The 15,912-nt window shown below is 40.4% G+C and overlaps 1 protein-coding gene across 6 annotated transcripts in view; it reads left to right on the top strand.

Moving 5' to 3' along the window:
• The window catches only part of usp6nl (USP6 N-terminal like), a 230,743-nt gene that overhangs the window by 184,906 nt on the left and 29,925 nt on the right, over window positions 1–15,912 (top strand). For all 6 annotated transcript variants that reach the window (XM_048553726.1, XM_048553725.1, XM_048553727.1 and 3 more), the window contains one exon: window positions 9,404–9,469. In XM_048553726.1, the coding sequence (XP_048409683.1) occupies window positions 9,404–9,469 (66 nt within the window). The remainder of the gene's footprint in view (window positions 1–9,403; window positions 9,470–15,912) is intronic.

Genomic DNA, 15,912 nt, shown 5'->3' with positions numbered 1-15,912 from the left:
CAGACAGCACCATCACCCACTAGGGATGTAAGCACAGTTTTATATAGTTGGAAGGATGTTGCCTTGCAAGATATTGCTGGGAATGGAGGGTTTGAGTTCAAGGAAGAGGCTGGATAGACTGGGATGTTTTTCACTCGAACGTAGGCATTTGAGGAGTGACCTTATTGAGGTTTATAAAATCATGAGGGGCATAGATAAGGCGAATAGCAACAATCTTTTCGCTGGGGTGGATGGGTTCAGAACTAGGCAATGTATTTTGAAGGTGACGTGAAAAAACTTAAAAAGGGATCTGAGGGTCAACCTTTTCACGCAGAGGGTCGTTTTCCACATGGAATAACTAGCAAAGGAAGTTGTGGATGCTGATGCAGTTATGACATTTGAAAAACCTTTCGGTAGGTACCTGAATAGTAAAGCCTGTGACCAGGGGTATGCCACAAGGATTGGTGCTAGGCCCACTGTTTTTTGTCATTTATACAAATGATTTGGATGTGAACAAAGGAAGTATGGATAGTAAATTTACAGATGACACTAAAACTGGGGGTGTAGTAGACAGCAAAGAAGATCACCTCAGAGTACGACAGAATCTTGATCAGATGGGCCAATGGGCTGAGGAGTGGCAGATGGAGTTTAATCTAGATAAATGTGAGGTACTGCATTTTAGAAAGGCACATCAGGGCAGGACTTATACACTTGATGGTAAGCTCCTGATTGAAGACACCTTGGAGTGCAGACTCATTGTTCTTTGGAAATGGAGTCACAGGTAGACAGGACAATGAAGAAGGCATTTGGTATGCTTGCCTTTAACCTAGAACATTACAGCACAGTACAGGCCCGTCGGGCCTCGATGTTGTACCGACCTGTCATACCGATGTGAAGCCCATCTAACCTACACTATTCCATTTACGTCCATATGCTTATCCAGATGACTTAAATGTACTTAAAGTTGGAGAATCTACTACCGTTGCAGGCAAAGCGTTCCATTCCCTTCCTACTCTGAGTAAAGAAACTACCTCTGACATCTGTCCTAAATCTTTCACCCCTCGATTTAAAGCTATGCCCCCTCGTGCTCACCGTCACCATCCTAGGAAAAAGGCTCTCCCTATCCACTCTATCTAACCCTCTGATTGTTTTATATTTTCAATTAAGTCATCTCTCAACCTTCTTCTCTCTAAATGAAAACAGCCTCAACTCCCTCAGCCTTTCCTCGTAAGACCTTTCCTCCATACCAGGCAACATCCTAGTAAATCTCCTCTGCACCCTTTCCAAAGCTTCCACATCCTTCTTATAATGCGGTGACCAGAACTGTACGCAATACTCCAAGTGCGGCCGCACCAGAGTTTTATACAGCTTCACCATAACCTCTTGGTTCCGGAACTCTATCCCTCTATTAATAAAAGCTAAAACACTGTATGCCTTCTTAACAGCCCTGTCAACCTGGGTCCCAACTTTCAAGGATCTGTGACCATGGACACCGAGATCTCTCTGTTCATCTACACTACTAAGAATCTTGCCATTAACCCTGTACTTTGCCTTCCGGTTACTCCTACCAAAGTACATCACCTCACACTTGTCTGCATTAAACTCCATTTGCCACCTCTCAGCCCAGCTCTGCAGCTTATCTATGTCTCTCTGCAACCTACAGCATCCTTCATCACTACCCACAACTCCACCGACCTTCGTGTCGTCTGCAAATTTACTAACCCATCCTTCTACGCCCTCATCCAGGTCATTTATAAAAATGACAAACAGCAGTGGACCCAACACCGACCCTTGCGGTACACCACTAGTAACTGGTCTCCAGGATGAACATTTCCCATCAACTACCACCCTCTGTCTTCTTTCAGCAAGCCAATTTCCGATCCAAACTGTGATATCTCCCACAATCCCATTCCTTCGCATTTTGTACGTTAGCCTACTGTGGGGGAGCCTTATCGAACGCCTTGCTGAAATCCATATACACCACATCAACCGGTCTACTGTCATCTACCTGTTTGGTCACCTTCTCAAAGAACTCAATAGGGTTTGTGAGGCACGACCTACCCTTCACAAAACCTTGCTGACTACCCCTAATCAATTTATTCTTTTCTAGATTATTATAAATCCCATCTCTTATAACCTTTTCCAACACTTTACCAACAACTGAAGTAAGGCTCACTGGTCTATAATTACCAGGGTTGGCGGCACGGTGGCTCAGTGGTTAGCACTAACAGCCTCACAGCGCCAGGGACCCAGGTTCGATTCCTGCCTTGGGCGACTGTGTGGAGTTTGCACATTCTCCCCGTGTCTGCGTGGGTTTCCTCCGGGTGCTCCGGTTTCCTCCCACAGTCCAAAGATGTGCAGGTTAGGTGGATTGGCCATGCTAAATTGCCCGTAGTGTTCAGGGGTGTATGGGTTATAGGTACATACTTATCTAGGACACACAGGAGCTTTTCCTTGAATAGGCTCCACATTTCTAATGTGCCCATCCCCTGCAGTTTCCTTCCCCATCCTATGCTCCCTAAATCTTGCCTAATCTCATTGTAATTGCCTTTCCCCCAGCTATAACTCTTGCCCAGTGGTATATACCTATCCCTTTCTATCACTAAAGTAAACATAACAGAATTGTTATCGCTATCACCAAAGTGCTCACCTACTTCCAAATCTGACACCTGGCCAGGCTCATTACCCAGTACCAAATCTAATGTGGCTTCGCCCCTTGTTGGCCTATCTACATACCGTGTCAGGAAGCCCTCCTGCACACACTGGACAAAAACTGACTCATCTATAGTATGCGAACTATAGTGTTCCCAGTCAATATTTGGAAAGTTGAAGTCCCCCATGACAACTACCCTGTCTCTCTCACTCCTATCGAGAATCATCTTTGCTATCCTTTCCCCTACATATTTGGAACTATTCAGAATCCTATAGAAAACTCCCAACAGGGTGACCTCTCCTTTCCTGTTTCTAACCTCAGCCCATACTACCTCAGTTGACGAGTCCCCAAACATCCTTTCTGCAACTGTAATACTGTCCTTGACCAACAATGCCACACCCCCCCCCCCCCCCCCCCCCTTACCATCTTCTCTGTTGGTTATGTCTTTGTTGGTTAGTGCATTGAGTATAGAAGTTGAGAGTTCACGTAGCAGCCGTATAGGACATTGCTTAAGCCACTTTTGGAATACTGCGTGCGGTTCTGGCCTCCCTGCTGTAGGAAGGATGTTGAGACTTTAAAGGGTTCAGAAAAGATTTACAAGGACTTTTCCAGGGTTGGATGATTTGAGGTATATGGAGAGACTGAATCGACTGGTGTTACTTGCCCTGGAGTGTCAGAGGCTGAGGAGTGACCTTTTAAAGAAGTTATAAAATCAAGAGGGGCATGGATAAATAAAAAAAGGTTTTTTCCCTGGGGTGGGGAGTCCCAAAATAGGGGGCATCGGCTCAGGAGAGGGGAAGGATATAAAAGGGACTTAAGGGTAATTTTTTCATACAATGGTTGTGCATGTATGGAATGAGCTGCCAGAGGAAGGGTTGGAGGCTGGTACAATTACAACATTTAAAAGGCATGTGTATATGAATAAGAAGGCTTCAAAAGGAAATGGGCCAAATGCTCACAAATGGGTCTAGATTTATTTCTGATATCTGGTCTGCATGGATGATGGTCTTTTTCCATGCTGTACAGCTGTATGATTCTATCTCCTTGAAGAAGATGAGCCAAACACAGGCAAGTGGGGACAATTTTAGTTTGGCAAACCTGATCAGCATGGGCAAGTTGGACCAAAGTGTCTCTTTCAATGCTGTGTGTGCAGTCATAGTGTCAGTGTTCAATGTAGCAATACCTGGAAAAGATCCAGGCTCAGGCAGGAAACATTTGTACAAGAAGTGGCAGGCAATGATCATCTCCAACTGGAGGGAATCTAACCATTGCCCCATGACGCACAGTGGCATGCCTATTGCTGAATCTTGCACTATCAAAATACTGGGGGTTATCATTGAGCAGAAACTGAACTGGACCAGTCATTTAAGTACTATGGCTGTAAAAGCAAGTCAGAGGTTATGAATTCTTTAGGAGACCTTCTGTTTCCAAGTTGCCTGTTCTTCATCCACAAGTCAACTATGCTCCCCACATGCTTCATTGTGTGCAGCTCCAAAACCATTCAAATTTTGATACCAGCCAGGACAAAGTTGCTTGTGCGAATGGCTCTGAACCTCCACCTGCATCATTCACTCCCACTACCATGAACCTACAATAGCAGTACAGTACACCGTTTGCATAATGCGCAGTAGTAACACTCTGAGACCTCTCAGCAATGCCTTCCAGACTGGAAGATGCATGGAAATGCCACAATGTGCAGGTTCTCCTCCAAATGATTCACCATTCTGACTTGGCATCGTATTGCTAATTCCTTCACTTCCTAGGTCAAAACCCTAGAACTCACTTTCAAACAGTACTGTGCATGAACCTGTACTCCAAGGACTGTAGCTGGAAGCTCAGCACTAGCTTCTCCAGGTCAAGTAGGGATGGGCAATAAATGCTGTTCTAGCCTGCAATGACCAGATCCATATATAAATATTTCAAAATGTTTGGGGTTTTGGAAATCTGGGCTGGTTGAATGTGTCTGTACTCTACATTTATGTACAGGCCCGTTCTCTAAGAACTAAAGGAATATATCCAATCCTTTTGTGAATTGGCTGGAAGCAGGGGAAGCACATAGTACTTTATTTCTTTCTCCAAGGCAATGCCTTAGTCAACCAGCATTGACTTAACAACCAGTCAGCAGCCTTTTCACATGGAGTATAAATTGCTGTGATCATTTGAAGTTTGTTGTTTTTGCCTTTGTCCTGATAGAGTTCAGCCATATATCTCTATTTTAAGTAATATTTTTATTGTATGTCTCTTCTGAAATATTACATTTTTTAAGAAAACGAGTGTATGTGACCATGAATGGGATTTTCACAAAGTAACATGTTCATGAAAAGCTATTCATTTTGTAGTGGATTTCTAGACACTGATATGAGTGGGAATAAAGTATGATATCTTTAAATAGGAACAGCCTGTGAATTGATGACTGGCAATTCACAGCAAAACAATGATGGTCACTTTTAAACAAAAGCAAAAATTGTTGGAAAATTTCAGCAGGTCTGGCAGCATCAAAGAGAGAAAGCAGAGTAAACATTTAGTCCAGTGTTCCTTCAGAACTCAACGGTTCTGAAAAAGGGTCACTGCACTCAAAATGTTAACTGATTTCTCTCCACAAATGCTGTAAGACCTCAAAGAACAAAGAAAAGAGCAAAGAAAATTACAGCACAGGAACAGACCCTTCGGCCCTTCAACTGCGCCAATCGAGATCCTCTGCCTAACCTGTCATCTATTTTCTAAGGGTCTATGTCCATTTGCTCCCTGCCCATCCATGTACCTGTCCAGATATATCTTAAAAGACGCTAACGTGTCTGCGTCTACCACCTCCTGAGACTTTCCAGCAATTTCCTTTTTTGTTTCAGTTTCCCAGCATTCTCAGTCCTTTCATTTTTTTTGGCTAATGTTCACTTTTAGAATTTGCATTGTAACATTAGGCTCTATCCTAGCTTAACATTATCTCAGATCAAAAGACTACCTCATTCGTTTAAAAACAAATCTCTGATTCCGAGTTCACTTTTTTAAATAAGTGATGGATGATGCCTGGGAAGAAATGCATTATAAGACATATACTTGACTGTAGTTCTCTTATCTCCTTTTATGACTTGTTATGGTGTATTTATATTATAGCAGCCACTCTTGAATTGATAATGACATTTTACGTTGTAACTAGGCATTGCCAAGTTCCTTCCAAGTAGCTGCAAATATCCTGTCCAAAAAGAAAGCCTGCACACCTGGACTTCCCTGCCTGTGGCAACATTTTAAAGTTGGGAGCAATGATATCGAATTACCATTGAAATCCCATTTAGAGTTGAATTCACTTTGCAGTGATGCAGAAATTGTCTTACAAACATGATATTGGTTATTGTCATCTAACCCCTTTATTAGCCAGTTTTTACAAAATACTGCCAAGTTATTTACTTGAATGTTAACTGTAGGAAGTTTATCCTACACAAACTTGGATCTCTCTAGAAACTGAGTCCTGGATCAGATTACCCTGTATTAGCAGAATATGGATTAATGGCAATTCACTGGCATCTTGCCAAGAATGCGGGAACAAATTCTCCCATCGGAAGGAAAGTGAGGATATAGAAACAGCTGTGGAATTTCTCTCCCACCCTTGTCAAATGTCTTTCAAGTAATTTCTCATTATAATTCAAGGTGACAAGCCTTGACCTAATTTTAACTACTATTTTGAGGCTGTCCTGAATCAGCAAACAGCGATGCTAATTAATGGTAAGGGTCTATGGAATGACTGCACAGAGACTGGTTTCCCATCACCGAGTCACCCTTCATTTACATGGGCACAGTATCCTGGCTGTGACCAGCCAGCTCGGAGTCATTCACCTGTACTGAGGAGATTCTCATCACCTGTTTTTTTTTTTTTCCCCAGTCAATGAAAGCAACACGTGAAAATAATTTTATTCCATCGTGAGGAAAAATACCCATTTGGCCAGGTAACCAGTAATGAGCAAAGCCCGGCAGATACCCTGGTTGTATTAGTCAGCCAGTGTTTACCTGATCGGCCCAGGTTAACAACTACTGTCAATGACCGAATAGCCGATGAGGTCAACCTGGTTCCAATCACTGCATTAGTCCCCCTCATTTCCGGGCATGTAGACCTGGTCTTTGGCTTGTAGCTTCTCCTGCGACATTTTTTGCCCCAAGCTCATTTCTTCTGATTTGTCCTTGGACACTGGCAGCGTGTACTGGACTTGTAAAATGTTCTGCACTGTCCACTGGAAAAGTACAAAGGCTGATGATACCCCAAATGACATTCTTGTATATTGACATGAACCCTTCTGGGACTCCTCATTGAGGCATAACTGCAGGTACGTGTGGCTCAAGTCCAGCTTTGAAAAGGATAGCCCCTCCCCTGGCAAACTTTGCATGCCTTCCTCTATGTGAGGAAGTGGGTACTCATTCAGCTGCGAGAAAGTTTACTGTTTGCTTGAAATCCCCACAAAGGTGAACTGAGTATTCAGGCTTCACAATCTGTACAACCAATGCTGCCCATTTTATAAACTGTACTGGTTTGATGATTTCTTTGCTCTCCAGCCTCCTGATTTCCACTTTTACCTTTGCCCTCAAGGCAAATGGTACTGGGCGGGCCTTGCAAAATCTTGGAAATGCTTCCTGGTCAACATGTAACTTAGCTTTGGCTCCTTTTGATAGACCCAAGCCCTTCCTGAAATACTCCTGCATATTTCACTAGGACTTCACTGAGGCAGCCATTTTCTAATTGAAAAACGTTGAGCTAATCTAGGTGAATCTTTCTTAACAAATTCTGCCCCAATAGGCTCAGGCCTGACCCTTTTACTACTATCAGTGGTAACGGTACAAACTGCTTCTCATAGGACACCAGAACTGAAGTACCCTTAATCTGCAACGGTACCCTAGTGTATGTTCTCAGTCTGGCTGAGGCCTTGTGCTAAAGGAAGCGCTGGAGTCCTGAGTGATTCTGAAACCATAGATACACTTGTGCTGGCACCAACCTCCATAGGAACTGGGGGACCATTCAACCAAATGTTAATTTTAATTCGGTTCCAATTTAATTTTTCCAATCTAAATTTAGAGGAACTTGCCAAGTTGTACACCCTGCTAGGCACCAGCCTACAAGTTTTCTTACTCTTGCAGCACAGAGGAACTACGAACAGCAGAAGAAAATTACCTATACAGCGTATTCAAAAAGGACGGGGTACCCGATGAACACAGTCTGCCGATTTTTCTCAGCAACAAACCCAAACAAACAGACAAAACGGGCCCAGAAACCATAACCACTCTCCCCTACATCAAAGACATTTCCGAAATGACTGCCAGACTACTCGGACCTCTTGGCATCAGGGTAGCCCACAAACCCACCAACACACTAAAATAGCAGCTAATGAACTTAAAAGACCCTATACAAACAACAAGCAAAACGAACGTCATCTACAAAATACCTTGCAAGAACTGTGACAAACACTACATTGGACAAACAGACACAAAGCTAGCCACCAGGATACATGAACATCAACTAGCCACAAAACGACATGACCCACTATCACTAGTATCCTCACATACAGATGAGGAAGGACACCACTTTGATAGGGACAACACATCCATTCTAGGACAAGCCAAACAGAGACACGCACGAGAATTCCTAGAAGCACGGCATTCCAACCGGAACTCCATCAACAAACACATTGATTTGGAGCCAATCTACCATCCTCTGAGAAAAGGAACATGAAATGACATCGCCAATGCAGGAAATGACGTCACCAACCCAAGGAAACCTAAACAGATAAATAGAAAGGGGGATATAACACCAGCGCTTCGTCGGAGGCTCACTGCTGATATTACCTAGAATGGTGACGAAATGTCTGAAAACTAACCTTCTAGCTCAGCAAGCAAACTCACATCCAGAAACTCAACCTGAGCTACAAATCTTTTCAAAACTCGCTTTCTTACTTACGTCAGGCCTTGTAGGATACCTTTGCTGTCCGAAGTCCATGCACTGGCAGCAACTACGATGGCTTGCCAGCCCAGTTCCTGAAGAACTTCTTAGCCGCTTAGCCAGGCTTGGCTTTGTTGTGGGGTTCTGTTGTAGGTTGGTCTAGGATCCCTCTGCTCAGGACATTTCCTACATGAGGCTTTGCAATTGTCCACACTCAAATGGTGCTCCACAAGCTCAGTCAGAAGAGTGAGGGAGTCCATTTTCATTGGGATGCCCTGTAGTTCCCATGCTGCACTTGCTGCATTTTCTAATGACAGTACCATTAGTACTGCATGTTTGAAGTCCAGATGAGCTTCAGCTCATAGGCGCTTCTACGTGGTTACATCATTAATCCCACGTATCAAACAGTTTCTCAGCAGCTCATTCAGCGTTAACCCAAAATGAGAACCCAGTTTCATCACAACTGACATAACTGCACAGAGGCCAGTAACCTGTCACCAAGTCACCCTTTATTTACTAGTGCACAGTACGCTGGCTGCAGCCAGCCAGCTCAGAGTCAGTTGCCTGAACTGAGGAGATTCTCATCCCCTGGTTAGATTAGTCAGCCAGGGTTTTTTCTGATTGGCCCAGGTTAACAGCCCAGTCAGTGACCTTGTAGTTAACAAAATCAACCTGGTTCAACCACTACAGACTATGTACACCAGTAATTGGGTGGGATATGAAATAGATTCACTGGAATTTTTTTTAAGTTGGAGGACACTACTTGCATGCATCATAATGTCATTCTTGTTTTTAAAAAATGATGGAGCAATTTAAGATGGTTTAATAGTTTATTTTTATCTTAAAATAAACAGGATTCCCAGGATGTGTTTACATCTTTGTATACTATGAAGTGGTTCTTCCAGTGTTTTCTGGACCGCGTAAGTATGAAGCTGGTGGGATTTGTGTGGGGCATTTTTATTTACCTGTGGTACGTACAGTATTTGTTTAATGGGCATTAATGTTATAGCCAGTTTGATACATGATATACATGATTGTGGATGTGAGACTCTCCTAAACCAGTAATTGTGTTGAAAATTGAATTGTTCACACATGTAATTCTGCCTCTGTTGATGATCTGTCTGAATTTGAGTGATGGTCACCACATCACTTAACAATACTTTGTATAAATACAGCTGAGACTTGTTTATTTTTTATAAATGCAAACCACCTATGATTTTTCTTGATGTATTTACCACCAATTTTAAAAATTATGTGGACAAGCAAGCTTAAGAAAATTTGATTGTCTCGGTGGAGTATTGGACCAAGTGTCACTGTCCAAGGTTTTCCAAGTTAGAAAGTCTTACAAGGAGCTTGTGGATAAAAAGGGGACGATTGGTCAGAATTGCCACTGCACGTGCTCTTGAGTCATTCCTTCTGGAAGGTGTTGTTACACTTAAGGTAGGAGGAAAGCACTGTTGCCTTTTCGGACCTGTCCTCCACTAGTCACAACTAGTTTTAAATTTAATCAATGTGGCAAAAGACCCCATTATCTCAGTTTTCAATAGTATCTGGTTCAGCATTAGAAACAGTTTTGCCAGGTTTCTTCAGACAATACCAAATGGCAAGCTTATTGCAAATATACTTATAAAGCTGTAAATCCTAGTGACAAAAAAATAGACTCTGCAAAGATAGGTATGACTTGTATTCTAACATCCCAAACTTAACATGAGGCAGATATTGATAGTTGATAAATGATAATTGAATACCTCACAGAACATATCAAACAGCAATTGTGATCAAGGCAGGCCTAACTAAGTTTTTTTCATCAGCCCCCTCCAACTAATCTTATACTCGACTCTGTCAAATCACATTAGCATTTCACAAGGAATTCTAATTATTCTTTTTGGCAGCCTGTCTTAGAAATATTCTGTCTACTGTTGGTCTGTCATCGTGGCCTGCCTGAATGAATGACTGTACTCAATCTGATGGCTCACCTTTTATTTCTTGGTACTACACTTTGCTGGATTCGTACAATCTGCACTTCAACACTTGCTCACATGCAGTCTCCAGATTTTCACAAACCAGTACTGCCTGAGTTTGTTTCTTGAACTTTCATCTGGCTCAGTTGCACAACACAAATACTGCTTGGGAGTTCTGTTCACTTTGCTCATTGCTGCACTGAAGTATAAGTAGCATACAACTTCTTCTGAGCCTCCACACCTTCCAGAACTTAACTGCCTGCTAAGTCCTCAAACTTTGTCATGAGTTTTGACAACACTGGGATATCCAACTACACAGATTTGGTGTAATTCACTTGCCTATTTAATAGTACTACTTAATTGTTCATTAATGAATGAATCTTGTTTTTGACTGTCGTCGGATTCAATTAACTGTGACACCTGAACTCTCTTGAGAGTCCTATTGAAAATTTCACAGCTCACACTTGTTCCTAATATTGAACGAACTAATGTTTTGGAACAGTCAAATATAATACTGGGACTAACCCTGAATATTACATTGTTCGCTGAGTACTGGCTTCTACAGCATAAAATAATATAACATTAAATTATTCCTCACAGCATGTATGAATATTGAACAAGATTGAAGTTAACAATGATGGTTACTCATAAGAATATCTGTCGTGAACAGAATTGAATGGCCACTGAGTAATGCTTCTGCTATCCATAGAACTTATAGTTTCCAAAAACGTTTTTGGGGGAAAAGAAGGAATTTGTTTTTTTTTAAAAGTTGCATCATTTCTCATAAGTTGTGTTCGTCAATGGCTGAATTGTGCATGATATTTTTGTGTTGTTAAAACACTGTTGGGGACTGTCAATGCATAAAAGAAGAAATCTGAAGCCATCAGTAAATTAAGTCACGAGCTCTCATGTTTGTGAACAAAAATAAATTTCATTTCACAGGAAAATAAATTAACTAAAACAAGCTGAACACAATACTTATAAAAACTTGTGCTATAAGCTCTCTTCTACAGCTTTGTTTACCTACCCGCCAATGTTCTCTTGCTTTCTAAAGTCTTTTAAGGTTCTATTTTTGAATTATACGAAAGATATGACGGCTGTCTTAATTTAATCTGATTTCTTTTCAGTTGCTCTCCAGTGTGTAATATCTCATGACCCCTTTTATCAGTATTTGGCTAAGTGAAAATAATATTTTTTAACCAACTTAATGACTGTGGATTCCATAACTGAAGTATGAATCTCTCTGTGTCACTTAAGAAGTGACTGAAAATATCAGAAAACCTTTGGTTTCCAATAGCACGCAGCTATGGTTTCACCTTGCAACCAAGTTGCTTTCTCACAGAACACCGAATAAAACAAGGTGAATTGCGTTTCACTGAGATAATGCTGGTAGATTTCTTCTTTTAGCTTCCAGCTGAAGAAACCTTCCTGCTATTTTGATCGTTGCCAACTTTATCTTGTGTTGAATTCCAGTTCTCAGTAACAAAGCTATGTCATGAATGCTAGATCTAGCATTTCCTCTACTGTAACTGTAGGTCTTGCTTTATCTTCATCTTCATCTTTATCTTCAACTTCATAAGAAAATGCAGTTATATAAACCACAAAGCTGACACATTTTGATCTGCCTTTCCAAACATTAGCCAACCACGCCTATTGAATGTGTCTTAATTGACTCTAAGTTCCCTTCATTTCCGATGCATTGTGCCATACACAATTCTTCATAGAAAGAAATGCAAATTAATTCTTTTTTAATTCTAAATTATTCCTCGACTCAGGAATAATTCATATCTTTCACTCAAATAACAAGATGATTTTAGCTAAGTAGGACTACCTGCCATCTTTTTTTGATTTTCATCCTTTTACTTCATAGAGGAATTGTAATTATTTTAAATCCATGGTATGCCAGCCTCTCAACATTTACCAAGATTTTTCCGACTGGAATTGCATTCAAACTTCTGTTTCTAAGACTATAAAGCTATAACACCAAAACACATGAACTCTGATATTAGGCATACCTATAACACCAAAACATATGAACTCTGATATTAGGCATACCTAACAGTTTATATTCCATTCTCAGGCCTGTTTCCACAAGCATTGCCAAAGGTTTCCTGCCACTTCCATTCCATGACACATCACATTTGATTGGCTTTTGTTGAGATGCACCATTAACACGGCCTGCCATATGGCACCTTATTCAGTTGACTATATCATTTACACATTTTTCTGACAATGGGTAATAAGAAGCTTTTTAACCCTGATAAGCTCCAAGGGACATAACAATCAAGCATGCCAGTTCCAACATCCATATACATTTCCAATAGAAGTTTCATGGCAGCCATCAGAAGTGAAAGTGCCAGTCAATCTATATTTTAAACAAAAAATTGTGTACAGTATGTCACATTGTTGATCACTTGTATTGGCAACCGGCAAGAATCATTCATGATATATAATTCGTATCTGAACTGCATACATGTTTTCTGAAATCCTTGTATGCCATAGTACCTCAGATTTTCAATTTGAGGACCCAACTCTTCACCTTCACAGCTTTAATTTGACAGCTCCCTGCAGACTTCACAACTCAATAGCCTAGACTTGGGCTATGATTCAGTATATGAAGAAACTATCAGATTGCAGTTTCAGATAGTAGAATTCAAGCTTTGAAGATTTACTTTTTGAGGTAATAGCCACGCTTCTCAGGTTCATAAATTATCTTCAAAGAGCATGCATATGAGAGGAAAGAAACTCAGTCTTCATTGGCCAGAAAAATATCAAGTTAAAAACAGGAAAGAGTATGCGACAAAAGGTACAAGAACAAAAATCAATTTTAAGTAAATCTCAGTGAAGAAAAAGTGAATGAAGACTGGAGCGTTTGTGCATCTAATGGTAACTTAAAGCAAGTATAACATTGAGTTGAAAAGTGATCAAAAGAAAAAATACAAGGTTAAAATACAAGCTTAATTGACATAAAGGTAAATAAATTAGCCAAGAGTGGAAGGTTTTAGAATACCTGATTTAGTGCCTTGTCATTAGCTTTTCTCATGCAATTCAGGAGGAAATATCAACTGATGCTGTTAAGTGGACAAGCATTTAATTTAAGGTTTGCATTAATTTTACAACCCATGCGTATACATTTGAATGAAGCATGTCCAAATCATGAAACCATTAGGTGTGTTAGGAAGCACCAGGAGAGTTAAGGCTGTCTAGTTCAAATTAATTCCAAATAAATTGAAAACTAATTAAATCCATGAATAACACTTTATAATGCTGAATTTGTACATTAGTTTTAGTGCTGTCCTAATGCCCAAATGAAATATCCCTTTAAATTAGCAACCTGCAACTGTGGTTAATTGTAATTCATTGAATAATTGACCACAAATCAAGTTGAAATACCAGGAGTAGGCGAATATGTTTTACACAATATAGTCAGGCATTCTGCAGACAATCGACCTTTCATTTTAAAATGTCAAAGCTATTCAGTTTGAATATATTTTGTTTTATGTTATTTTGAAAGGAAGCTATCCTTGGCATTTTAAGAGTGTGGTGTCTTGCACTGACTCATTTTGAAGAATGCCTGTATACTTGGCTCATTATTATTTGTTTTGTGTGCTAACAAGTATTTCAGATGACAGTTTTGTGCTTTGTTTAAGTATAAATTTCTGTCTGAATGAGTCTTAATATGCACTAATTTCTGGTGGGATTGCTGTGCTGAATAGTGTCAGTCCACTTTTTTTCCTTGATCCACAAGTTGCGTTGATACATGCACCATCACACTTCTTTCTTTTAGTCCTCCTAATTCCTGGTCTAAGTTCTTTGTTACTTCCATTATATTCCTCAAAGGGCCTTGATGGATTTCAGTTTCCTAAACCATACATGTCCCTCTTTTCTCTTTTTGACTAAACTTTCAATATCTTTGATCAACGAAGTTCCCAAATCTTGCCATCCTGACCATTCGTCCTCACAGGAACATGCTGGTTCTGAATGCCCTTTTTCTTTAAGCTTCCCTTTCCTAAATGATGAACACCCGCGGATATTCAGTTCCCTGCCTTGGTTGTCTACTAACCACCTCCTTGTATTTGCAAATAAATAATATCCATTTATATCCATTTCAGTATTTAAATGACTTATCTTGTTGCAAGTCCTGAGTGCTTTCAGAAAGCATATCTTTCCTAACTATGACCTTTGAACAATATTCTGCATTCAAATGCTATTTGATGCTCGACTTCGTTTAATTGGTCTTTAATAATTTTGTTTATTTGATATGCCAGTTCAGTAAAGTTGAATGTATTCTCCTTGCCCATGTAATTTTTAGCAGTCTGAAGGAGTTGGCAGTTTTAGGGCACCAGTTCATAACCTTACAACAGCCAGATTTTTAGTCTTAGCTATATTTTATGAAGACAGGAAAGAGATTAAAAAGCATGATCTCTAAACAGTAATATCAGATTTACTCCCAATGCCATGTGCTCATGAGCATAGATGACAGCATTGAGCGATTGAGTCAGTAGCTGGAGAATTGGTGTAGAAGGGAGGGCATCAAATTCTTGAAACATTGGGGTAGGTCCTGGGGCAGTAGAGACTTGTATAAGATGAATAGGTTAAACATTAGGAGAAGGACTAGCATCTGCGTCTCTGAACAAGTTGACTTGAAAGTATCTAGCTGAGAGATTTGCTTGTGCTGTTGGGGAGAATTTAAATTAGATTGGCAGGGATTGAAACCTGAAAGTGGGAAGCAAAACTGGTAACAAGAAATAGATAAGTTGTAAACAAAGTTAGAAGACCAATTGAACGAAGTCGAACATCAAATAGCATTTGAATGCAGAATATTGTTCAAAGGTCATAGTTAGGAAAGATATGCTTTCTGAAAGCACTCAGGACTTGCAACAAGATAAGTCATTTAAATACTGAAATGGATATAAATGGATATTATTTATTTGCAAATACAAGGAGGTGGTTAGTAGACAACCAAGGCAGGGAACTGAATATCCGCGGGTGTTCATCAATTAGGAAAGGGAAGCTTAAAGAAAAAGGGCATTCAGAACCAGCATGTTCCTGTGAGGACGAATGATCAGGATGGCAAGATTTGGGAACTTCGTTGATCAAAGATATTGAAAGTTTAGTCAAAAAGAGAAAAGAGGGACATGTATGGTTTAGGAAACTGAAATCCATCAAGGCCCTTTGAGGAATATAATGGAAGTAACAAAGAACTTAGACCAGGAATTAGGAGGACTGAAAGAAACAATGAAATGTGCTTGGCAAGTAAGACTAAGCAGAATCCCAAGAAGCATTATACATCTATTAGGATCAAGAGGGTAGCTAGGGAAAAGGTAGTTCCGCTCAAAATCAAAGGAAATATGCATGGAACCAGAGGAAGTGTGTGAGTCCATAATGAATACTCTCAGGGA

Source organism: Stegostoma tigrinum, chromosome 25 (assembly GCF_030684315.1).
Source record: "Stegostoma tigrinum isolate sSteTig4 chromosome 25, sSteTig4.hap1, whole genome shotgun sequence".
Lineage (NCBI taxonomy): Eukaryota > Metazoa > Chordata > Chondrichthyes > Orectolobiformes > Stegostomatidae > Stegostoma > Stegostoma tigrinum.
This window is presented reverse-complemented; position numbering and strand designations above follow the sequence as displayed.